This window comes from Melanerpes formicivorus, unplaced genomic scaffold, assembly GCF_026170545.1.
Source record: "Melanerpes formicivorus ecotype bairdi unplaced genomic scaffold, bMelFor1.0.p_v2 SCAF_9, whole genome shotgun sequence".
NCBI lineage: Eukaryota > Metazoa > Chordata > Aves > Piciformes > Picidae > Melanerpes > Melanerpes formicivorus.
The window spans coordinates 19605445-19631170 of record NW_027142361.1 but is presented as its reverse complement, the minus strand read 5'-3'; the positions used below and the strand labels follow the sequence as shown (position 1 = coordinate 19631170).

The 25726-nt window shown below is 45.1% G+C and overlaps 1 protein-coding gene across 1 annotated transcript in view; it reads left to right on the top strand.

Annotated features, from left to right (window-relative positions):
• The window catches only part of XKR6 (XK related 6), a 416883-nt gene extending 398316 nt beyond the window's left edge, over nt 1–18567 (top strand). The window contains exon 3 of the mRNA XM_068143215.1: nt 13546–18567. Within this exon, the coding sequence (XP_067999316.1) occupies nt 13546–14510 (965 nt within the window). The 3' untranslated portion in view covers nt 14511–18567. The remainder of the gene's footprint in view (nt 1–13545) is intronic.
• The last annotated feature ends 7159 nt before the right edge of the window (nt 18568–25726 follow it).

Genomic DNA, 25726 nt, shown 5'->3' with positions numbered 1-25726 from the left:
TGATGGAGAGTGGCCTAGCTAGCACATCCGCCAGCTCTCTCAGCACCCTAGGATGGATCCCATCCGGTCCCATGGACTTGTGAATATCCAAGTGGCTCAGCAGGTCCCGAACTAACTCCTCATGGATTTCCAGGGTATTACTCTGCTCCCCGACCCCAACGCCCAGCTCCGGAGACCACTCGTCCTGAACTCCTGCCTTGCTGTTAAACATTGAGGTAAAGAAGGTGTTCAGGACCTCAGCTTTATCCTCATCCTCAGTAACTGTGTTCCCCTCCAGGTCCACTAGGGAGTTCAGGTTCTTCCTGCCCTTCTTCTTATTGTTAATATATTTATAAAAATGCTTTTTATTATCTTTGACTGAGGTGGCCAGCTTCAGTTCCAGCTGGGCCTTAGCCTCCCTAATTTTATTCCTACATAATCTAACAGCTTCCTTGAACATACCTCGAGAAGCCTTCCCCTCCTTCCAAAGGTGATACAGCCTCCTCTTCCCCCTTAAATCCTCCAGGAGCTGCTTGCTCATCCAGGCTGGTCGCCTTCCCCGCCGGCTTGCCTTCCGGCACATGGGAACCGCCAATTCCTGTGCCTTCAAGAGCTCCTGTTTGAAGTAGGTCCAACCCTCCTGAACCCCTTGGTTCATGAGGGCTGGTACCCAGGGGACTTTGCAGACAAGTTTTTTAAATAGGCTGAAGTTCGCCCTTCGGAAGTCCAAGGTGGAGGTTCTGTTGGTGCTCCTCCCAATCTCCCTGCATAATGAAAACTTCACTATCTCGTGGTCACTGCACCCTAGGCAGCCTCCCACGATCACATCTCCCACCAGCCCTTCCCTATTGCAGAACAGCAGGTCAAGCAGAGCCTGTCCCCTGGTAGGCTCGCTTAACAGCTGTGTCAGGAAGCAGTCCTCCATTCGCTCCAGGAATCTTCTGGACTGCCTCCTCCCTGCTGAATTAAGTTCCCAGCAGATATCTGGGAGGTTGAAGTCACCAACAAGGACAAGATCAGATGATCTTGAGACAGCCTCCAGTTGCTTGTAGAACAACTCATCAGCCGCCTCATCCTGGTTGGGTGGTCTGTAACAGATTCCAATCAGGATGTCAGACTTGTTAGGTTGTCCTCTGATTTTGACCCAATAAGTCCCTATGAACATTTTCTCTAATCACACAACAATCAACCAACCATAATATTCAGTCCTAATTCACATGATGCTGTGTTACATTCTTCTGATTGATGCTTTTGATCCCAGATTATCATCACAGTTATTGTGATCGATGTTCGACTTCATGGGAAATGCTGTTTCCTCTTAGTCTTGATTCTTCTGCACATTAGTGAAGGAATACTTGTTAAAATTAATACCTATTTACTACAAACCTTAACTATATTACATGGAGCTCCTTTGAAATGCCTAGGCAGACAACTAAGAAGGTTCGAACCAAAAGAAAATCTTACAATTTGAACTCATTACTAAGTACATACACCTTACTGCAATTACTATGTACTAAGTACCTGTAAATACCAAATGTTTACCATTCATTATGCTTACCAGGAAAACTTAGCAAAGCTCTAAATAACAAATCTCTGAAAGACATTACAATCAGAAATGAAGAAATTAGCACTGTTGCTTTAAATCAGAACAGAGCCATGGTCGACAATAGCCGTACCAGAAACCGCTGGGGGGTGTGTGGGGGTGTGGTGTAGTGCAGCTGGAGCCGCTGGGGGGGGGCTGCTGGTGCGAGCCACCGCCGGGGGGGGGGTCCGCTGGTGCGTGCCACCGCCGGGGGGGGTCCGCTGGTGCGTGCCACCGGGGCCACCGCTACGGTCGGTGCTGCCTGTGTCATCGGAGCTGTCGGTGCCGCCTCGGCCGGAGCCGTCGGTGCCCGCGGGGGCCATCGGGGGTCGCGGGAGGGGTGTGCTCGTAAGAATGCCGTAACCACGAGCCCCCAAGCGCTGCATTGTTTCTAAGGGGGGCTGTAAAGCAAAGTCGGCGCTGTTTGAATCTTCCGAATCCAAGCCCTCGCTGGCGATGTCAGAGGAAGATGTTGATGAACGGGATCGAACACACTGAGGCACAGGTTTCGCTGTCCTTTTTCGGCTTTTCCTCTGCTTGAGGCGAAACAGCAGTGGTGGCGGCTGGCAAACGCGGTGTGGTCGCCGCAAGGTGTATCGGGGGCGGCCACGGTCGATCGGTCGATACTTTTCAAACATATCATTCGGTCGTAATTCAGATACAACTGGTGCTGCATCCCGTTCTGACAAATTCGCTGTAACTGCAGCAGCCATTCGCTGTTCTAACTTATATTTTTTTATACAGTTTATGCATTCTCGCCACGGCTTTTGCAGTTTTATAGCAGTTTTATCACCATCTATTACCAAGTCCCACAACTTGTTCCCGTATTCTCTCCAACAAGCTTCATCAAAATAACTATCTCCGCTAGGGAAATGCCCTAAAGCGGATCCATGGGCCAAAAGCCCAGGAATTACTTTAGACGATATCTCCGCCTTACGCTTTTCTAAAAAGCATTGAAATAAGGAGAGCGCTACCTCTTTTTCCATATTCACCGACGTCCGCGAACTCCACTGCCGCGTTCCGTTTCCCGCCGGTGCCCGCTGCTCCTTTCCTCAGGCCCGCCGATACCGGCCTGCCCGAGCTCACTGCCGGCCCGCCACGTCTAGCCCGCCGATCCTTTCCTCAGGCCCGCTGATACCGGCCCGCTCAAGCTGCCGTCGGCCCGCCAACTCCAGTCCGCCGACGTTTTCCACTGGCATGCCAATTTCAGCTCGCCAAGACTGGCCCGCCCGAGCCTTCCTCCGCGGTCGGCTCGCCCGTAATTCCCGGGTGCGGTCTCCACTGTCGTCCCCGTCGAAACGGCTCAGAGTACCCGCAGAATCGGGTCCCTGTTCGAGGCGCCACTTGACGAGAACGGAGACAGGGACGACAGCACTCAATATGAGTGATAGTAATCATCCAACTTTATTGTTCCACACTTCATTATTTATAGTCTTATCTTATGCATAGTTAATTCTATTCTAAATTAACACATACTATTGGTTTCTCTCTAAAAGGTTACATCATTGTTTTCACTACTCTGTGGAATTTTTCTACTCAGTCTAAGTGCTCTTTTTCCCAGATCTCGCCTCCTCCTTATCTTGCTTGCCTCCCTTCTCAGAGGCAGCTGGACTTCAGCATTCCAAGAAATCAACACTTTCCCACATCTCCTACTTCACCGCTATATTATCAACAGAGAATTCTTCAAGGCCTGAATTGCACAGGTGTTCCTGGGACCCATGTCCCCTCTTGCTCAAAACAATCCCCAACAGATGAAATTTTGTTAGGGCTCAAAAAAGCGCATGCAGTATTAGTGATTAGTGCTTATCTGGTGTCCAAGGTCGTTCTGGCTAGGAGCCCAGAAGCAGACAGGCTAGAAGGGAGAAGGAAAGGAGCAAACTGAGAAAAAACTCCAGCTGCATTAAAACTTAAAACTGCATTCTACCAATCTACCAATTAAATTCGTTTAGAACATCGATGTGTTCATTGTCTTCACCAAAACATTCGGCCAGAGTGTCCCAGCACTGTCCCTTTCTTAAAGGCACAGCCTCAAACGGTCACAAGGTTGGTCTCTTCTCCCAGGCAACCAGCACCAGAACAAGAGGACAGTCTCAAGCTGCACCAGGGTAGGTTTAGGCTGGAGGTGAGGAGGAAGTTCTTCACAGAGGGAGTTGTTAGGCATTGGAATGTGCTGCCCAGGGAGGTAGTGGTGTCACCATCCCTGGAGGTGTTCAAAAAGGGATTGGACGTGGCACTGGCCAGGACCATTCCCACGTGGCAGATGGGGTACAACTACTCTGTTTTGGAGCCTAAGAGAGTTTAATAGAATGAACATGGCAGCTGGGTTCAAGGTCATTGAACAGCCCTGTTTCTCATTAAGTAGTTTAGATGCCACCACAATAATCCAGGTTCCCATATGCCCTCCTCCTCTCTGCTGTTTTTTTATGAGCCAGTATCTGGTGGCAAGACAGTACACAATATCACAGATTCTGGTTAGCTGAGTGGGGAGAGGCTTGTCTGAAGATCAGCTAAGTGCTGTTAGAGCTGTGGAGCGGATGTCAGCAGCCTGTGAGGGTGGTATGCACTCATTCCTGTTGAGATCAGGCTTCTTCTCACTGATGTAGCAGTTGGATATTGTATTTCCACTACCAGTTTCTTGAGAATGATGATAACTCTGTCTGGGAAATGAAACTTGAATATGTTCTCTGACTGACTGTGGCACCCTTCTCCTATCAGGAGGGTGGTGAGGGGTTGTTTTGCCTGCTCATCCTTCAGTGGTATAAAATCCTTGTGTTGTCACTTGAATCTGTCCATGTTGCATTGGGTCTGTCAGCTTCTGCTCTGAAGAAGCCAGTGTTAGTTATTCTGCTCATCTTGGATCCAGAAACAGGTTTCCTCAACTTTGTTTTCTGTTCTCCTCACCTTGCTGGATCTAAGGGCTCTCCTCTGAGCTCTTGTGGGGATTTGGTGGATGCCAAACCACTGCTGCCTGAGATACTTCTCATCTTACCCACTTCTTCTTTGGTCATTTCAATTTGCTTATCCACACTCTAGGTGAAGTCAATGGAGAGACAGAGACATTTCCAGAGGGCAACTCATCCCATGTCTCAGACAGTTCTCTTTGGGTGGGATAAATACTGAGGCTCATGACACAAGGAAGATAGTCATTAAGAGCATTTTAAAACAGAGAAGGGAATCTTTGCTGGTCCTTATGTGGTGAGTGGTAGCCAACATTTTCAACAGGAGATTTGACACTTAGTTGAGAGTATTGAAGGACAATCCAAACCAGAGAGCAGATTATCCCATTTTTGCTTGGCCTTGGGTGCTTCTCCCACAGAATGATCAGTATCTGCCTTGCATCCAGAAGAAGATACAAGATTGGATGGTCCCAGAGACTGAGCCAGTTTGGCAGCTCCAAAGTTTACAGAGGAGATGAATAGGAGCAGAGGCAGCTGAGATAATGAGAGCAATGATTACATGAATATGGCCAATCACCTCTTCTAGCAGCAGAGAAAAAGAGGCATTTGGGAGAACTCAGAGGAAGCAGGGTGAAAGGGGAGAGAAGCAAGGCCTTTTGAAACACAGCCTGAGGTGACCCTGTGGACCTCAGTTCAAGGCAGTGCCGAGGTGAAGGCTGGAGAGGAACTCAGAAGAGATAGAATGTTTCTGGGCTCAGTGAGGACATCTTAATTGAGCAAAAACAAAGGTCTTAGGAAGCCTTCACATTTCAGGACATGAGTCAGCCTGTATCTGACAAGGTGTGGGAGGGCAACTCTCTGTGTGAGCAAGCTGTTTGTCCTTGTGCTGCCTTGGGCATGGACTGTCCTGTATAGAAACTCAAAGCAAGCTTTATGTCAGCAAGTTCCAGTGGGATTCAGTGGCAGAAGATCCTCTACTTGTTGCCCAGACCTACATGAAAATTGGTCCCTAAATTGAGTAGCTTACCTTTGCTGCCTGCCTTTCCCAGACAGTCAACAACAGTTTCCTATTCCTTACAGACTGGTGAGACTGTGTCCTGGAGGAGTCAGGTCCTGGGCTGTGCATGATCCTTGGAGGAAGGTCTCAGAAGATCTCCTTAGCAAGAAAGCAGGAGTTGAGGATTTGAAACCCCTTCTTGCCCAGTGAAACCAACATTGTTTATAAGAAAAGAGCAAAGGACAAGACACTGGTGTATCATCTCTTCCTAGTGTCAAGCTCTGGGTTTTCATCCCTGGCCACTCCAGCTCTCAGTAGAGTACAGAGGTGTCACAGAGATGTGAGGAGGTTATTCCTAGGTCAGATTTACAGTAGGTGAAATAGTGCTCATTTGCCTTAATGGAATGGTGGCATACTGCAGAAACTGGTTAAGGAAGTCTCCTGAAAATCCTCTGAGGATTTCAAGACATCCTCTGGTGGCAAAATGATCTCCACAGCCCTTTATTATTTATATACTGGCAGTGATGCATATTTGTCCATGTTCAAAGTGAAAAATGAAGAGGCAGAATGAAGGCAAGAAGACAAAAGTCATTCCCACCTCTGAAACGAAAGAAACAAAAGGAAGATCACACATCAAACTCCAGTAGAAACAAATCACATCAGACCTAGGTTTTGATTCTGGCTCCTTTTACTCTGGTCCAAATAAATGAAAACAGATGAAAGACTAAAGGGGGTGGGGGGCAACTCTCAGGCCATATTGTTACAAGAGCAGTATATGGCTCAGCGACTTTTGTATGGAAATCCATTTTCACTCTCTCTGCACCCAAATGAAAGCCTGTTCCTTGATTCATACTGAGCTTCAGGGAGGGGAACACATGATAACAGGGTTCCCAGCACAGAGGCCTGAGCAGCCAGCAAGGGATGGGGAGGAACCAAGATGAGGCACTTGGCATTAAGCAGGCGCTGGGCTGGCACGGAGGTTGATGGAAGGTTTCCTGACACACTGAGGATTTGCTGTCCAGCTCACCCAGGAGAAATGTTGGGATCTCCCCAGTTTGTTTTAGTAAAGTCTTCAGGAGAATTAATGTCAGGACAGAAGTAGAGCACTCTTTAGGCACAATTTTCAGCTTTAAAGGCACAGGCACCACAGTCAGTGCTTGGGGAATACGCCGCAGTTGAATTACTTTCAGGCAATAACCTCCAGCTGGATTTGTGATGCAAACTGTACATGCTCCTAGTGAAAAAAAACCTTTCTTCTCAGCTGAACAATGCTGCAAGTTAGGGGGAAAGGGGATATATTGTTCATGATATGTGTCCAGAGAAGGGCAGCAAAGCTGGTGAAGGGTCTGGAGCACAGCCCTGTGAGGAGAGGCTGAGGGAGCTGGGGTTGCTTAGCCTGGAGAAGAGGAGGCTCAGGGGAGACCTTATTGCTCTCTACAACTACCTGAAGGGAGGTTGTGGCCAGGTGGGGGTTGGTCTCTTCTCCCAGGCAATCAGCACCAGAACAAGAGGACACAGTCTCAAGCTGCGCCAGGGGAGGTTTAGGCTGGATCTTAGATAGATGTCCTTCACAGAAAGAGTGATTGCCCATTGGTATGGGCTGCCCAGGGAGGTGGTGGAGTCGATGTCCCTGGAGGTGTTTAAGAAAAGCCTGGATGAGGCACTTAGTGCCACAGTCTGGTTGATTAGTTCGGATTGGGTGATCCGTTGGACCTGATGATGTTGGAGGACTCTTCCAACCTGGCTGATTCTGTGATTCTGTTCATTTCAAATATTCATGTCTGTGTGTGTATGTGTGCATGTGTGATTTCTCTTCTGCTTTTATTAGGCTAGTTGCAAAACCACATGTAACCACATCAGCCAGGTAGGCCAATGTGCTGGTATTATTCCTGCACATATACAGGCTTTAAATACAGTAGAGTCAGTTTAAGTCATTGTTTTTAGTCTCTCTTGTGGATGTGGAGTTTACAAAGACCCTCACTGCATTTCTGAGGTGGCCTTTTTTTCCTTGGCTATCAGAAGAAGCTACAGGAGGAAAACCAAAATGGGTTGAAATTCATCTTGCCCCTGTAAGCTTCATCAAAGCTCCAAGGGCTCCTCTTGAACTCAGAGTAGTTCATGCTCCTCTCCTCTGCATTATACTGTAGCCCACTCATGTTTTCACGATCCCATGCTCTTGTTTCCCTTCTCAGAGACCCTGTTCCTTGGTCCAACACCCTTCTCAGAAAGTTTAGCTTTACATAGCTGCCTTATTTCCCACTGCTTGCTTATTTCTTTTCACCATTTTCTACTGCTTAGTCTCTGTTCCATGTGCTTACCCCTGAGGACTGTTCATTAGGTCACCTTGAGAAAGGCAGAATTACTAAGGCAAGAAGTCAGCAGCAATACAGGTCAAGATCATGGGCAAATTCACCTCCAGATTCAGACATGTAAACAAAGGTGTCTCTGATGGAGACATCTCCACATGATGAGAGATTCCACTTAAACATAAGGAAATTCCACCTAAATGTAAGGGAAAACTTTCCTGCAAGGGATCCAGAGCACTGGCACAGAGTTTGTGGAGTCTCCTTCTCTAGAGCAATTCAAAACACATAGATGTGATCTTGTGCAACCTACTGTAGGTGATGCTGCTTTAGCAGTGGTGCTGGACTAGATGACGTTCAGAGGTCCCTTCCAACCACTACTATTATGTGATTGTGTGTCCAAGCTCCCCTTGTGTTCAGTGGAGATATAAGCAATACAGCCACAGGATCCAAACAACGACCTTTGTACAGCTCTGGCTCTGCTGATTGTAGTGACTAAGGGAAGAATTTGTTTGGCTTCTGTCTAGTGTCATTTGAGAGTCCTTAAATATGCTGCCTCACTCCAGCTCCCAGCTCCAAACTGTTCTTGTGTTCTCTGTGTGCATTTATCAGATCTGCCAGCTCCACATGCAGGTCTGGAATATGCTAGAGCATCTCAGATGTTGCTGGATTCTCATCCAAGATGGTTGCACTAAGCCTTAACTTTCCATTGAGTAAAGTAAGAGGCATCACTTCGTCATGGACATCCTGAGACGAGTCTCTACAGTAGGAGCTGAATTCTGTCTGAAGTGCCTTAGCAAGGTGCATTGTGATGTGAAGATGTACTCCTTGCTTTAGCATGGATTTTGTGTGCAACCTTGGGTAAAACCTTCAAATCCCAGCACTTCATGTGTCACACGTGGTTGTTAGAGTGCTCTGCCTCACTGTCCCGAATGCAGATTTCAATGACTTCATGCCACATTACTAAGGGGATATGGGAGACTAATTCTTGTCATGTGTCACCCAGGACACATGGGCCTGACTCCTCAATGGTGCTGACTACAGCTTGTGAGTCACTTATTGCTTCCTAGGAGGTGAGGGGAGAAGTTAATGGGCTGCTGTACAGTCCAGTGCAGAGAGCTTGAACGTAACCCCAGTCTATGTCAGTCTGATGTATTACAGGCAGGTGGGACACAGAACCCATGGATCCAGCAACTTACCAGGACTTTGAGGTCTGGTTATAATTGGAGAGACCTCTATAGTTGCTTAGAGATAAGACCTAGTGAAGTGGAAAAGAAAGGAAATGCTTATTCCACAGTCTGTACATTGTATGAAGATGTCAGAGGCTTGAAGTAATAGGGGAAGATAGAAATGTGAAAGTCATGGTCAAGATGATAAAAGCCAAGGTGTGCTTTGCCATTGAAGTCTGTATGAAATAGCCAGGGAACAATTCCTGTGCTAACACAGTGAAAGAAGTCCATATTCCGTGCTCCATGGTTCCTGTTGGTATCCACCTACTTACTCCACCTGCTGACACCCAGGTCTGGATCCCTTTCATCACTAGTGTGCTAAAATTCATATGTTCCACAGTCATGAATTTTTGAACAACTGCAAGAATATGCCAAAATGTCTAGAGATGCTTCATTCCCCCCTCAGATCTTAGTGCAAACGAGGAGGCAAGAAAGAGTTTTGTAAGGGTAGGACTCATCCCACCTGACTGTTGGTCTTTGCCAGTGCCCTCCCTCCCCTGCCAAGGGATGGAGTCAGACACTTTGGGAGCATGAGTCAACCCCTCCTTGTCCCACACATGGATCTTAGGATAGGGTGAATCACCTTCTGGGGGCGTGTGCTTGTCTGTTGACTCGAGGCGGTATTCAGATGACTATCAGCAGGCAGGGTACCGTACACTGTGAATGACTCAACGTGCAGACTCTCAGCAAGCTCTGTGCAGTTTACAGCAAAGACTGTGATTAGTGTAGGCTTCTCCCTTGGAAATATTTCATTGGGAAAAGCCTTTTATGTGTACACTGGGGGTTTGTTTCTGCTGTTTTATTCCTCTCTCTATTCTGGAATAAATGAACCCAATGGAAACATGTTTAAGCCAGTGTGACACATCTGTCTCTTGTGGATTGGTGCTGCTTGGATTTCAGGAGAGAGGTACATCTAGTCCTGGACAGGTTTCTAGGATAAGAATGTGAAAATAAAGCAACAAACCCTATGAGGAGAGACTAAGGGAGCTGAAATTGTTTGGCCTGGAGAAGAGGAGGCTCAGAGGAGACCTTATTGCTCTCTACAACTACCTTCATGAAAGGAGGTTGTAGCCAGATGGGAGCTGGTCTCTTCTCCCAGGCAACCAACACCAGAGCAAGAGGACACACTCTCAAGCTGCACCAGGGGAGGTTTAGGCTTGAGGTGAGGAGAAAGTTATTCACAGAGAGAGTTGTTAGCCATTGGAATGTGCTGCCCAGGGAGGTGGTGGAGTCACCATCCCTGGAGGTGTTCAAAAAGGGATTGGATGTGGCACTTGGTGCCATGGTTTAATAGTCATGAGGTGTTGGGTGACAGGTTGGACTTGATGATCTTTGAGGTCTTTTCCAACCTTATTGATTCTATGACTCTATGATTCAATATATGACTCTCTTTTTTCTTTTTCTTCTTCTTTTTTTTATTTTTTGGAAGTTTTTAAACTGAGGAACTAGAGGATACTCCAACAAGCAGTACTTATAGAGTCCCTTACCCTAAGAATTATTGTGGCATTGATCAGCCTTCTAAATGTTAAGTCTACCAAAAATGCTATACACAACTGGTAGCTTAAAAAACAGTAATCTGAACTACATCTGTTTGGGGCTGAGGCTGTTCACTTTCAGAGCTTTCCATCTATTAGAGTCCTCAAGCCCTATATGCAGTGTTTCTTACTGAGGACTTAGAACTTGGGGAAGTTCCACTTAAAGAAAAACTTCTTTCCTGTGAGGGTGACAGAGCACTGGAACAGGCTGCCCAGAGAGGTTGTGAAGTTTGCTTCTCTGGAGAGGTTCCAAACCCACCTGAATGTGATTCTGGGCAACCTGCTCTGGGTGACCCTGCTTCCGCAGTGGGATTGAATTAGATGATCTCCTGAGGTCCCTTCAACCTTTACCATTATGTGAGCATTGTGGTTTTCTTAAAGATAGTGGTCTGAAGCTTCCCTCTTTGATAAGGCCACTGGCCTTACTAGCTCATGGATTGCTGAGTTTTTCAAAACTCAGTCTGAAACACTGATGCATGTGTGAGCCCAAAGGCAGGATATTCAGAGAGAGACCTGAGAGCTGATGGAAAACATAGTTTTGGTGGATCTGCAGGGCTGGGAGAATTTCAATGAGGAGAAGCATTTTCAATGCTTTTGCCAAGGAAGGTTGGACCTGATAATCCTTGAGGTCCCTTCCAACCTGGTGTTCTATGATTCTGTTATTTAGTAATGAAGGTATGACACTCTTGTGTCATACCTCTGGACACACTTGTCCAGAGAAGGGCAACAAGGCTGGTGAGAGGCCTCGAGCACAAACCCTATGAGGAGAGGCTGAGGGAGCTGGGGTTGTTTAGCCTGGAGAAGAGGAGGCTCAGGGGAGACTTTATTGCTCTCTACAATTACCTGAAGGGTGGTTGTAGCCAGGAGGGGGTTGGTCTCTTCTCCCAAGCAACCAGCACCAGAACAAGAGGACACAGTCTCAAGCTGCACCAGGGGAGGTTTAGGCTCAAGGTGAGGAGAAAGTTCTTCATTGAGAGAGTCATTAGCCATTGGAATGCGCTGCCCAGGGAGGTGGTGGAGTCACCGTCCCTGAAGGTGTTCAAGAGGGGATTGGACGTGGCACTTGGTGACATGGTTTAGTCATGAGGTCTTTGGTGACAGGTTGGACTTGATCTTTGAGGTCTCTTCCAACCTTGGTGATTCTGTGATTCTGGGGTGGAAGGGACCTCTGGAGATCATCTAGTTGAAGCTCCCTGATAAAGGAGGTTCACCCCAAGCAGGTTGCACAGGATGGCATCTAGGTGAGGCCATGGCCTCTCTGGGCAGCCTGTTCCAGTGCTCTGTGTCTCTTCTCCAAACATAGCTAGGCTGTAAAAAGGGGAAATCGAACCCAAATGCCCAGTGGAATAGGCTCCTCAATAAGAAGATAAAGTTTTAAGAGTGAGGTCTGAAGAGCTAGTGGATCTCCTTCCCATCCCTATGGGAGTCAGGTGCTTGTGGGCAGAGGGAAAAGTGCAAAGAAGACAGGAGAAGAAGAAATTTAAGTATTTCAGGTGTTTTGGGTTTTTAACCCTGAGCAGTTGTAACAAGTTTCTCCTTGGGTTTTTTAAAGTGCCAAAAGTAAGAAAGAGCTGCACCTATCTTCCAGTAGGTTACACATCAGAGGTGGAGGCTGTCTGTTACTGTTTGTTTTGCTGGAAACCATTAGCACTTTCCATTTAGATTTTCTAGGCCATACTCCCAGACAAATCTTTGGCCAAAGCCCAACCAGTTTACAGATACCAAATTAATGAGCTCCTCAAACATGGATCTTAGTCCATCATCTGTTCCCTTACCTGCAGAGCCGTTGTCCATTGAGCAGAATTGGGAGCAAAGGAATAAGATGCCAGTGGCCTTTTCTTTTCCCAGGAATCAATTAACTTTGATTGTGATACTTTGCTGAATAAGTTGCTTAATTTACCCTCATGATAATCAATGGTATCATGGTTTTGAAAGTTTCTAATATGTGATGGGGCACTGTTTTATCCTTTGGAGCAAATAAATAGTCCAAGTGTTGGTTGTGATGAGGAATAAGGCCCCTTTGGAATATCAAGGTACGCCTGCCCCATGCTGGGGTACAGAGCCATGGGCTGGGAACTGAGAGCTGGCCCCAGAGCAGGCAATACCCTCATTGATGGGAGCAGCGTTGCAGGGTCTGAGTGCACTGGGCAGCACTTCATGCTGGTAATGGCTCCCTCAGCAGTCCCAGACAAAGCAAGACAGACCAGAACCAGTCTCTCTTAAGGTGATTCCACCAGGAGCAGAAGGAGACAGGGCTAGATATATGACGGAGGTTTGGATCTATGGTCCGTCTAAGAGACAAGCTGGAGAGAAGATACCTCCAGTACAAGTCTTCAGTCCATCCTGGAAACAGAGTTAGGATGTTGTTGGAGGTATTAGATTCTGTGTTTTTGGCACCACTTGGACAGTATTGGTGAGCCTTGATGTTCCCTTTATTTATGTATTCATCTACTTGGGACCACAGGGTGGCGAAAATCCTGACCAGCTGCCTGTGTTTCCCAAAGGCAAATGCAAACAGGGATTCCTGATTAAGGTAGAGTCAAGTGCAAGGCAATGTGAACATTGCTGGTGTGAATTTACTGGAGAATAAAAAAGATCCATGCAGTTACAAGGAATGTAGATGTCCTGCTCTTGAGATGGTGGACTACAGGATAGAGCCCTTCTTACAGGAAGTAACCCTCCTCTTTGGGCTGCAGTGTTTCAAATTCTTGAAAGTTGATCTAAGTGGGATGGGGACAGAGGCTGTTGCCTGTTAGAAGAGAAGAGCTGGGGTGGGGTGGCAGAGCCAGTGGCTCATGAGGAGCAGCATGTGTTTTTTCAGAGAGCTCCTGAATATGATGATGATGCCATCATCATTTCCAATTCCCACACTGATATCTCTGTATTTCTCTCCTCCAGACAACCTGACATGAGTTGAACCTTTGGGCTCTCGAGCTTGCCCCAGATGCAATAATTTAGTGAGCAGATGATGTTTTCAACCAAATCTCCTGTCTAACTCAGTGGATCTGTGTGTCTTCCGGCAGGTGTGTCCTCTGTGGCCTCCCTGATGTCCCTGGCTTGGGTGCTAGCCTCCTATCACAAGCTTCTTCGGGACTCTAGGGACGACAAGAAGAGTATGAGCTACAGAGGGGCCCTCATCCATCTCTTCTGGCGCCTCTTCACCATCTCATCCCGAGTTATTTCTTTTGCTCTCTTTGCTTCCATCTTCCAGCTCTACTTTGGGATCTTTGTAGTGGTCCATTGGTGTGCCATGGCTTTCTGGATCATCCATGGTGGGACAGATTTCTGCATGTCTAAGTGGGAGGAGATCCTCTTCAACATGGTGGTAGGGATTGTATACATTTTCTGCTGGTTTAATGTCAAGGAAGGGCGGACTCGATACCGAATGTTCACGTATTACACGGTAGTGCTGACAGAGAATGCTGCCTTGACATTCCTTTGGTATTTTTACAGAGATCCTGACACTACTGACTCATATGCCGTGCCAGCACTGTGTTGTGTCTTTCTTAGCTTTGCTGCTGGGATTGCTTTGATGCTGTTATATTATGGTGTGCTGCATCCCATGGGGCCAAGAGCTAAGATCTTAGTCAGCTCCTGTTGTGCCGAGCTGCTCTGGGGCATTCCTCTGCCCCCTGATGTTGAGCCCATGGCACCCCAAACCCCTGGGTACCGGGGGGCCCAGGCTACGCCCACCAGAGCGGTCACGGAGCAACAGGAGGAACTCACAGCTGACACTTGCTTGCCCGTTTTCCAGGTGAGAGCAATGGTACCATCTACTCCATCTGGGCGACCCTACCCCCCTGAGGGGCCTCTCATTAAAATTGACATCCCACGAAAAAGATACCCTGCATGGGATGCTCATTTTGTAGACAGGAGGTTAAGAAGAACTATCAACATCCTCCAATATGTCACCCCCACAGCTGTAGGTATTAGGTATAGAGATGGACCTCTCTTATATGAGTTGCTACAATATGAATCTTCACTCTAAAGCTCCTTAAAGCAAAAGCAAAAGCAAAAGAGGGGACCTTATTTTTGTTTACGGTAAACACAGATCATGAAACAAAACACAAAACTTCAGATAAGCTTTCTTTCTGGTTGCTGTATGTATAAAAAAAAAAAAAAAGATATTCTCTATGTTTTGTAAGTAAAAACAAAAAGAAAAACTTTTTCTTTTGTTTTTTACACACAAGAAACAGTATTTCAACTTCCACACCTAGGATCCGCAGGTGGAGAAGAAGGCATCTCCATGTCAGTTTTATACTGTACACCAAGTGTAGAACATTATTTATGGGATTGGTGCTGATTGAAAAAAAATATAATATATATATATTATAAAAAAAACAAACAAAAAAAAAATAACAAACAAACCTACAACTGCCTTATGCCCTTAGGTGCTGAGTTTCATTAAGTACTGTCACCTTTCTCATGCAAAACTCTTTGATGATTATATGCCAGGAAAAAGACAAAAGGAACAAGCAAAGAAACAAACAAACAAACCCTCCCCAAACAAAAAAAAACCCAAACAAACAAAATAACCCCCTACTGACTCTGAAATGCAAACCTCAAAATTAAAAAAAGAAGAAAAAAAAAAGAGAAAAAAATATGAAAAACAATTAACAACAACAAAAAGAGAGAAATTATTAGAAAATAATACTAAAAATCTTGTGGCTCTGAATGGATTCAGCAGAAAAAGCCAAGACATCCCCAAGAGAGTTTGATTTTTTTTTTTCCCCATCAGCTCAATGACAAAATCAGGTCTGTAACTCAGTTTGGCGATGCGTTTCTAGCCCCATTTGGCCCGGGCTGCGAGCCTTGCCTGGTGGCATTAAAAAGGCAACCCTGCCGCATCACCATCCCTCCTCGTGTGAACCGGCCACGCCTGACGGTTGGCTTGCACCAGATGGAGGTGGTAGTGCAGAATCTGATCTTGTTGTGAACGCTTGCACACGCTAAAAGCTGCCCTGCTGCCTTCAGTGGAGGCTGAGTCCAGAATAAGGCCCTTCCAACCTCAATTGCTGTGAGCAGAGTAATCTGCAGAGCGTCAAAATTCTCTCCCCAAACCCCATGGTGTTAAAGCTCATTGACACATGTCTGACGACTATTTCAGTAATAATAAAACTCAGCATAGTAGCAAAAAGTGAGTCAATTTAAAGGCACAATACTTGATCAGTGACTGGCAAAATAATTTGACCTACTGTATCATTTTAAGGCTGTGAAAGGCATCCATGTATTATTTGTGATCTCGTGTAAGATCTGTCACGTCTCATTCAGTGCGAGCCTTAAAGTGATTGTAAAGCATCTTTCGTTCCATTGCGGGGGGGTTGGGTTGTTGATTTTTTTGTTATTTTCCTTTTTTTTTTCTTTGTTCTTTTTGTTGTTGTTGTTGTTTTTTCCCCTTTTTTTTAAAGGAAAACAAAACGTGAAAATCTGGAGTAAAACAAAACCACAAACAAACAAAAACAAAAGCAAACTTAACTCAACAAACAACAACAAAACAACCACCAACAAACTTCTTCAAAACAGTAATAACCTGTAGACTGACTCACGTCTCGAGGTAATTTTTTGGTGCTTTGTATTTTTGTTGATGTTATTGTTGTGATTTAGCTGAGAATTCTTCAACTCGGTACATGTGGGAAACTGCTGATACAACAAAACGCAAAAGAACTGTCTCGTTGTCACCTTCTACTGTAAGTACATGGCGAGCAACACCACCAGAGGAAACCCAAGAGCGTAGAGAGAAGACCATGTGTTAGCTTAGCCTTCTCACTGCAAGGAGATGCTGCCACCTCTGATGACGACGGCAAAGCCTGGCCAGTCACCTGCCGAGAGCTGTGTGGTTGTCTTGACATTTCCAAACTGCCCGCTCGGTGTCTGTTGAACATTTGCATCTCTCCACTTCCGTTTCTGTGCTGGAATCTCTCGTTTCTGTGCTGGAATCTCCTGGGTTTGAGTTCGAGCACAGGTTTGCGTCTTACCTATCCAACCACCCTCTTCTGTTCTCCGGAGTATTGGTCCTTTAAAGGAATCCTCCTGTTTCAGGGCATCTTTTTTTTTTTTTTCAATCCCACCAGTCCTCTGCTTGGGAGGGGAAAAAGAAACAACCAACAAAACAACAACAACAAAATGAGATCTTTTTAAGAGAATGCTGTAGTATTTTCTGTGTGTAACTGCAATTTTTTATTCCAAGAATACTGTAACTGTCTAGGGTGCAAAGCTCCCATGCTGACCTATTCTGAAGAGGAGATCAGCATGGGGGGGGGGATATTTTTTAATTATGCTTATGATTTTCTTCTATTATTTTCTTTTTCATTTGAGGAATCAATTGGTTTGGGTTTGTTTTTAAATTCTAATAGTATTTAAAGAAACTGGTACCAATTTTATATAGCAGCTTAACAAAGCTCAATGCTTTCCTTGCCTGAATATACCTGAAGAGAAACGGTTTTGTTTTTCCTTTGTTTTTCAATTAGTGATCCTGTGCAGTGTTCTGAGAAAACAAAGGAAACCCCTCTGGGGTTTCTTCAGCTGTTTCATTTTGTTTTGTAATGGAAACTTTTAACTGGTGTCTGTCCCTGTTAAAGAGGGCAGGACTCACTCATGCCAAACTGTAGACACATGGCAAAGTTTATAAGAAGTCAAATTGTCACTGGTACTGTAATTCCCAGTCAAACTACATTTCTGGCAAATGTTTCTGGGCTCTGGTTTCACAAAACAATCTGGTGGTCACATTTTCATGCAAAAGGTGGGATTTTGTCTTGCCATCCCCCATCTGAATCCCCAGTCCCTTGTTTATTGTGCACATGTATATATGTACACTTACCTATAATTGTGAAAAGCTTTCATTTCCCTTCTGCATTATCTGTGTCCCATAACCAGTCCCTTCTCAAGTATCCTATTAACATTTTGCCCTTTTTCTTCCCTCATCAGTATGCAGTCTCCAAATAAAGAGGTAATTTGTGAAGTGAACTTCCTGTCCCCAGAGGTGCCCATCTTCCAGTAACAGGCCTCTTCCCAGGACTTTTAATACTAGTGTAGCTTCATTCTTATCCAGTGCCCTGAGACCTATGCCCTGTGTGAAAACTCTCCTTGATCTTTCTACGGAAAGCTCTCCTCTACACATCTGCGTTTCATTGGCATAAGCATGAAAAAAGACCAGATTATAACTCTGCTGTTCCTTGAGGACCTTTTCTCTAGGAGACAGCATCCTCATTTTCAAAACACCATGAGAAGATCCCCTTCCCAGAACTTCTCAACCTTGAGGTTTTGTTTAGAGATGTGATCCCACCCTCTGGCCTCAACGAACAGCTGGACCCTGCCGCTTCACACCACGACAGTGAAATGAGTCAATGATCTGAGTCTTATCAAGAGTCAAGGAGGAAGCTCTTCAGTGTTGCCTCTCATCAGCATCTGCAGCCTGCCTTCCCTCAGGAATGGGAACTCTGCTCCAGACCACAACACCAACAGCCGTCCTCTCCATCCCATTGTGGGAGCGGAGAGGCAAAACACTCTAGAAGTGACCTTACCTCTCAATACAGTGCTAATTTCTCACAGCCAAACCAGCTTGACTAAGGGCTTGACACACTTCTGGTCCAAAGTCCTCCTTCTTCTTGGCTTGTACTATGGATGACAATGAAGGCAGGTGCCTCCTCCACTGTGTTAAGACTCTTTCATTACACTTAGTTGCATAAACTTTCTGCCTCAGCTATTAGTCCTTTTTTTGGATGATATCCACTGGCATCTTGATCTAGCAAAAGATTTCCAGTGAGAGCCTGTGTCAACCCTGAAGAGCTACATCTCTTTGAAGGTCTTCATTACAGCCTTAATGTAAAACATGTGCTCTACCACTACACCAAACAAGTTCATGGTGGACAGCTTGGTGTGGTGACCATTTCCTCTAGGGATTATCAGTGATCTTGTTGCCAAATAGCGCCTTTTGCCAAGCTGAAAGCATGGGGAACACCATTACTCTCAGCTCTTTACTGGTACTAATCTCTATGCTAAGAGTCTAGTCCTTGCCTCCTGGCTTCTGTTGTGGGGTGTGTTTTTTTGACCAGGGTACCTTTATTTTTTGCTGTCCACTTTGTCAGGACAGTCAGTGACTTTGATTTCACTTTAACTTTTCAGCTTCTTGCTGTCAAGTTAGCTATGCCATGTGCTACCTTCTGGCCAGAAGATACTGCATGAGGGTTTTTTCCATGCTGTCATGGAGAAGATTGAGTCCACATTTATGCCCATCAGAAGATCAGTGGGCAACTTCTCTGGCATGCTTGGGCTGCTGAATTCACCTGGGATTATCTAAACCAGTCAACTATGCCATGCCAGAGCAAAGCTGGGGCATGAGGGATCCATCATCACCAGTATTATTCACACCTTCCTTGGCAATGGTTTTGACCCACTTCAATGAGCCCTGGACTCAGGCACAGCTTGCACAGATACCACTGACACTGGCCAGAGACCATCCCTGATCAGCAGTTTGGATGCAACTGCTCTGGATGCTGAGTTTAGTAATGTGGATGTGACCAGCACTTGTCAGTTGGCTTCATGGCCACCATGGATCCTGCCAGCGCTAAATTTCCTAATAAAGATGTAAGCAGATGCCACAGACCAGGACTGGTGGAGTACATCAGCTCCAATCCAGAATTCTTCAGCTTCCTGCCTGATTCAGTGGACAAGATATTTTTCAGTTCACTTTGTTCTTTTTGCTTAGGTTTTTCTGCAAACAGCATAATTTTTATCGTGCTTATGCCAATTTACCCATCCATCCATCCATCCATCCATCCATCCATCCATCCATCCATCCATCCATCCATCCATGTCAGATGGCTGCTATGCTTGGTGTGATAGCATTATGCATCTGTAGGCAGCTCATCTGGGGACAGGAATGACTCAGACCACACCAAATCAACAATGGAAATAGAGGAATTACAAGGTCCATGCCCATGCCCTTGTAATTCTTTGCCAGCCACACAAGGCATTTTTTTCATCTGCAGCATATCCAAGGTGAACTGCAGAAGAGGACTTAGCGGTGGAAAGTGCAAGTGAGCCACAGATTTCAAGTGTAAATATATACATTTTTAGTGTTTTGGATTGGAGCTAATTGTCTGCTCCATCCTGTCCTTCTCTGTGTCTGCCAAAAGTCAGGAGTCATTTGCATGTGTTTTTATTTAAAGCTGACTAGATGAAACAGGACAAAATTAATGTCAAGCTTTATGCAGTGATCTGCTAAAACCTGCATGATGCTTCTCACGAGGGGAGCATCGGTGTTGACTTTCAGAGCAGCCATCCTCTGCTCTTCAGGTACATTTTTGTGCACCCAAGATTCACTTCACAACTTATCCCTCCTCCTTGTCCCTCACAGCGACACATGACGTGCCCTTGTCACCCACATAACCACAACATGACTGAACCTCCTAAAGAAAATATGGTCTGAGGTCCGTCCAGTGTGATTTCATGGAAGCTCAGAGGTGCTTTGAAAAGGGAAACTTACTACTGTGCATTTGCAAAACCTTTTAGTGCCTGCTTGCTGGGCAGCTTGGGCAAAAGGCAATTTGGAAGCTGCCAGAGTCAGTGGAAAATTCTGGAGACAGGCTTTTCTGAGGTATTCTCTTCTTTTACTGTGTTAGCTTTCCTCTGGATTCTCTTCAGATCAAATGTGGTCATGTGAAAAAAACAAGCAAACAACCAAACAAGCAGAAAACAAACCCTGAAATAACAACAAAATAAGGTCTATGCCAATCTCCACAGAAGCTGTGGTAATTGATGTTTGATGGTAGGGATGATGTGAACCCCACTGTGTACCCTTTGCTTGCTGAAGTTTGCATGTTGTTATTTTGGCAGTTGCCTAAAGCCCTGGGACTTTAGGGATGGTAGTTTCCCAGGGTTATGGTTGCTGGGTTTAGTTTTTCCTTGGAGCTCTGGTGTATTCTGGTGCAGAGAGAATCTCAGCCTGGTTTGAATGAGACGATTTGAGGCTATCCCAAATAGACGTGGGCAAACCTTTCGCTGTGTGCAAAATGCATTTCCCAGACCTTTGGGTCTGACTGTTGCAATCCACTTATTTCTCCATGAGCACGTTCAGAATTGCTTCATTTTTCTGTTGTGTTTGAACTTGGGAATAACTTATTCTGTTCTGTTGAACTTGGGCATAACGGTGCTGTGACTCTTCTGTGTTGAGGTGCGATGTGAAGAAAGGTGGTAGGAACCTTCCTGCTGTGCTAGATATTGCCTGTGCTCAATGCTTGTTCCTTACTTGAAGCTCAGACAGTAGGATAATGAGAAAAAAAATACAAGAAAATGAGATGACAGATAGCTGCATATGTTCCATTGGCTTTTCACTGATGAGGAGGGAGGTAATTGGTGACAATTAGAATAAATCTGCATAAACCATCTGGCCCTTGACGCATATTCAGACGTACACACAACCCAACTGGAAAGTGATGTTGTTGATAAAATAATGTGGACTAGCATTGACAAAATAATGTGGACTGAAATTCCCACCTGTGCATTTAAACCCTAAAGAACAAATCCAAAACCAAACCAAAATTAAAACCAAAACCAAAACCCAAACCAAACCAAACCAAACCCAAACCCAAACCAAAACCACAACAAAATGAAGGATTGCAAGCCAACAAAAAATTATTTGAGAGCAAGAACTTTGCTTCCCTTCCCCACCTTTGGGACACATGCAGCAAGGCAAGTGTTTGAAAACCAGGCACTTTGTGACACTCAGAGCCATTTGGGTTTGTGCAATGCTGTGTTTGTCAGGTGGTCCTTTTCCACCCGGTGTAGGAAGCGGCCGCAGTCTAAAACTCATTGCAGATTCCTGGGTGACAGTACAGTACTCCTGGGTTTCAACCCCAGCTCTGACACGAAGTTGCTGTGTAACCTTGGGCAAAGTGAATTTAACCTTTCTGTGCCTACAGTTTTACCCATCTGTACACATGGGTATAATAATATTTACCTACCTCACAGGGGTGTTGTGAGGCTTCAATGCATGTGAGCAGTGTGGGCAACGCACCGCAAACATTTCATTTTTGCTGGGTTTGTGCTGTTGTCGGGGGATGAGCTCTAGAAGGGTTTGTGTACAGCATGCAGAAGGAAAATCTGCTGCTGCATGCATGTGTGGAGAAGGTGATCTGAAGTCTTTTCTCTCCTCAAAAGCAAGGAATGGAGAAAATTGTAATGTGGCAGCTGCATAGCCTTGCTTTCCTGCTCAAACGTAACAGCACGGTTTGCAATATGATTTTCTTACGCAGCAGGTGACCTTTCCCTTTTCCTATCCATTTCTGTAAACTTGAAAACTCAAACAAAACTATCAGCAAAAGTATTTCTGAACCCAACAGATTACTGATGAATACTTGAATTTCTTTAAGAGTTGCTCCATCACCGTGGTTGATGTGCACTAACCTCTCAGTCATCAGCTTCCAGCTGAATACAGTGAAAAATTTGCTCACACTGTTTTGGAATAGCCTGGACCTTGTTTGGGAGGCTGGTGGAATGTTTGCTTAGGGTTCTTGAAGGCATTGGAAAACTAGAGTCTCAAGTGAAAAACACATGAAAAAAATATTTTCTTTTAAAAATGTTTTCTTATTTTTTTCTTATCTTTTTTCTTCTTTTATTTTTTCTTTTTTTCTTCTCTTGTTTTTTCTTTTCTTTTTCCTTCCTTTCTTTTTTCTTCTTTTCTTTTCTTTCTCTTTCTTTTTTCCTTTCTTTTCTTGTCTTTTCAGTTTCTTGACTGCCTAAGCCAGCCCAGTAATTGCTGCTTACTTGGTTGTACACTAGCTTTTATTTTTGGTTTTTTTTTTTTTTTTTGTTGTTGTTGTTATTGTTTGGAACTGCTTCCTTGCATGAGGGATGAAGGTGGGTTACAAAAGGAGAATCTAGACTCTTGTGTGACCCAATTCCCTGGAGAAAAAAATCTATGCCACATCAAGAGAAACTAGAGCAGACCTGACTCCACTCTCCTCCCGCAGGCAAAACTTCTCTGGCTGTCCACAGGAGTTTTGATTGGCAATGATATGTCCATTGAGGTGAACTCATCCCTGTTTGAAGCCCAAGACACTTGGGTGAAACCTAGGTTAACTTTCTTTAGAAGTAGGGAAGGGATCCAGTTCATTGGTCCAAGTATCACCACCGGTCAATTCAGAAGGGATAAAAGCATGATATAGAAAGCCTGGGGGAGGGAGGAGGTTATGGTTTTCAACCAAATGGTTTTGTTGTCTAAGTGTCCAGACCTTGATACGATGTCTCCTTTGGAAATGCAATCTGAGGCTTTTAGAAAAGCTTTTTGAAGTCTACTCATGCACTCCTTACTCAGGCAAGACTCCTAGGTTTTGGGTTTGGGTCTGGTTTTCTTTCCTAAGCAAGGACTGTGGAATTTTGCCTGTCCTGGATAACTGGGTGGTGTTTCAGGCAGCCATTGTCTTCTCTAATCCAAGACTTCCTAGGAATGATGCTAGCAAACCCTTCTTCTCCAGCTCTGTCTTGGTCTGCCACGTACCTTTCCTGTCCCTTTTCTGTATCCACCATAGGGTGGTAGTTCAAAATCTTCTGGCCACATGGGCCAGGCTTTTCCACATGACTAACCAGGCAGCTGCATATCTTCCCACCGGGGCAGAGCAAATTCAGAAGCCCTACTCTTGCAGATGGGCCACTGCTCATCTGCATCAGATTTGGGTCTACTCCTTCTTGGTTCTTCTCTCCAGACATTTATTTACCCTGTTTTAAGCACTCAGCTCGGTGCTTCTGGGTTCTTTTTACTGCTTCTGTTCCAAATGATTGGAAAAAACACAGCACTGTAACTCCTTTGGTGCTATTCTAACTGTTTTGTTCCACCCAACCAAATGCTGGCCAACATCTAGATTTTCCCTCTTTGTCCTAAGAAGCACCACACATCTGTGTCTTGAACAGGAATGGACTGAGAGGGGTGACAGAGGTCAAGCATGGTTTTGAAAGCAATTAAAGTCTCATATCTATCCAGTAGAACAACAACAACAAAAAAACCCAAAACATGTAAATGCAATCTGCTTTCAAAGCGAGTTGTTGCCCACCTCGTGGAAGTAAATAGGATATAGCCTATAAGGTGTTGAGGGCATTATATATATATATTTATTTAAATAAATAAAAAGACAAAAAGTTCACCTTATCAATAAGTCACCCTTTAATTTTCCTGAAAATGTACTGCTCAAGAGTAAAGACACCTGGCTGTGCTTGCACCCAGTTGTTTTGCTTTGACCCAGCTCAGCAGCTCTGGCTGCTTTAACTGCAAAGATAAAAAAAAAAAAGCAGGAGAGAGAGAGAACTCCTCCTGCTAGACATTAGGCCTGGTGTGAAGTAGGTAGCCATGATTTCTTTTCAGGATTAAAGGGACTAATCAACATGTATGTCTGTGTCTATATGCACAAGCCTGTGGCAATATAGCAGAGCATACATGCCACGTTACTGCAACAGGATCTATCTTTTAAGGTTATATATATCCATACCTTGTGAATTCCAAAGGGCTTTTTGAGATGAGGAAGATAGTCCCAGGTGTGAGGTGCTAGCAATTTGGGATTTGCAAGACAGGTTGAAAGAGATATTGCTTGTATGTTTCCTTGGTGTTTTTAAAGTAAAAATATTGGCAGAATCTTAAGGTCCTTCTGAGGAAATGATGTGCCACCTGATCTTCTGCTCCTTAAGAGATTTGGAAGCCAAAATCAGACCAAAAATGAGGGCCAAATGTCATGTCAATATTAATCAGTAAAGCTCCATTTATGTCCAAGTGCCTCCTTTCACTCCCTGTGCTAAACAGTCATTTCTACTGGTGCCAGCTAAGCCCAAACCAGGCCCTATTGGTTTTTCCTTTGTTAACCTCTGATCATGAATTCCCTGTCTGAACTTGTATATTTTGTCAAAACCCGGGCAAAATCAGGAGGAGTTTCTGTCCAAGCAGAGGCGTCTGAGTATAGCAAACGCCTGACCTGCCTGGGGGCATTGTTGTCTCTGGCTTGAGCTGAGGAAGAGCTGGGTTCCCTTTCCACCACTACCATCACTGCAAAGAGAACAGCCCTGTTCACATGCACAGCAAACAGAGCCTTCCTTTGCAAAGATGAAACCCCTCGAATCTGATACCAAGCCCTCAGAATTCAAATGCCACTCAAAGGGAATGATTATTGTTTTCACTCCAGATGTCATTCCCGTTCATCAGTCACAAGGACAAGCAAATAATTTTTTTCCTTTCTAGCAGTATTTACCAATAAAATGTGCTGCCAGCACTAGAACCTCCTTCCCTCAGCCCCAGCTGAACACCACCTGCATACCATCCCCCCCTCCCCTCCTCTCCCCTCCCCTCCCCTCCCCTCCCCCTTAAAAGCAAGCACTGCTCTTTCCCACGTAGTGAAAATCCAGGACAAACGCCAGATGCTTACACCTGCAATCTGTTCCTTTTAGGCTTTTACTTTGGTTTCTGAGGGCAGATGAGTACATGCAGAGACACGCACTCACACAAATTCCAGTAGCCTGCAGATGGAGCTGCTTGACTTCAGTGGAATTGCTCTGAGCTGACACTGCTGGAAGAGGAACTATATCCCAAGTGGTCCCCAGGAAACCCCTTTAAATCAGTAGTTTTGCACCATTCCCACATAACCTGTTGTTTTGGGTTTCTTTCAACAATTCCTGAAGCCCAAATATCACTCAACAAATTAACAGCAGATAAGTAGTATTGGGAGTGGACTGGTTTGCACTGCTCCATAGACCTCCTACTCGATCAATTAAACAGTCCTTAAACTGTGTGTAATTGCAGCTGTTTGGAGGAAAGCTGTGGTGCAGATTTTCTAAAGAAGTGTCTAAATAAGTATCACAGCCAAATCCCTTGGCCCATATCTCTGTGCAGGGAGAGGCAGAGGGAAGAGATTTTACATTGAACGTCAAAGTTTGACATGAGCTACAAAATAGAGTCCTCCCAAAATGGACCTAAAACTTTTTATTTGGTTTTGGGGTGGAAAACATTCTCTTACAAAACAAGAAATCCCAGTGCTTTTGGCTAAGGTTTGCATTCTCTAAGCTATTTTACCATTTCAGCCTTTTGCTCCAAGGAGGAATAGGATGTAGTTTCAAAAGTGTTTAGATTACTCAGGGAAGGAGTATTTCACATCCAGTTCTGGTGGCTTCTGCTTATGTTCTCAGGCCATGTTCAGATCATTCCACTAAAGCCAGTGTGATTACCCCCAG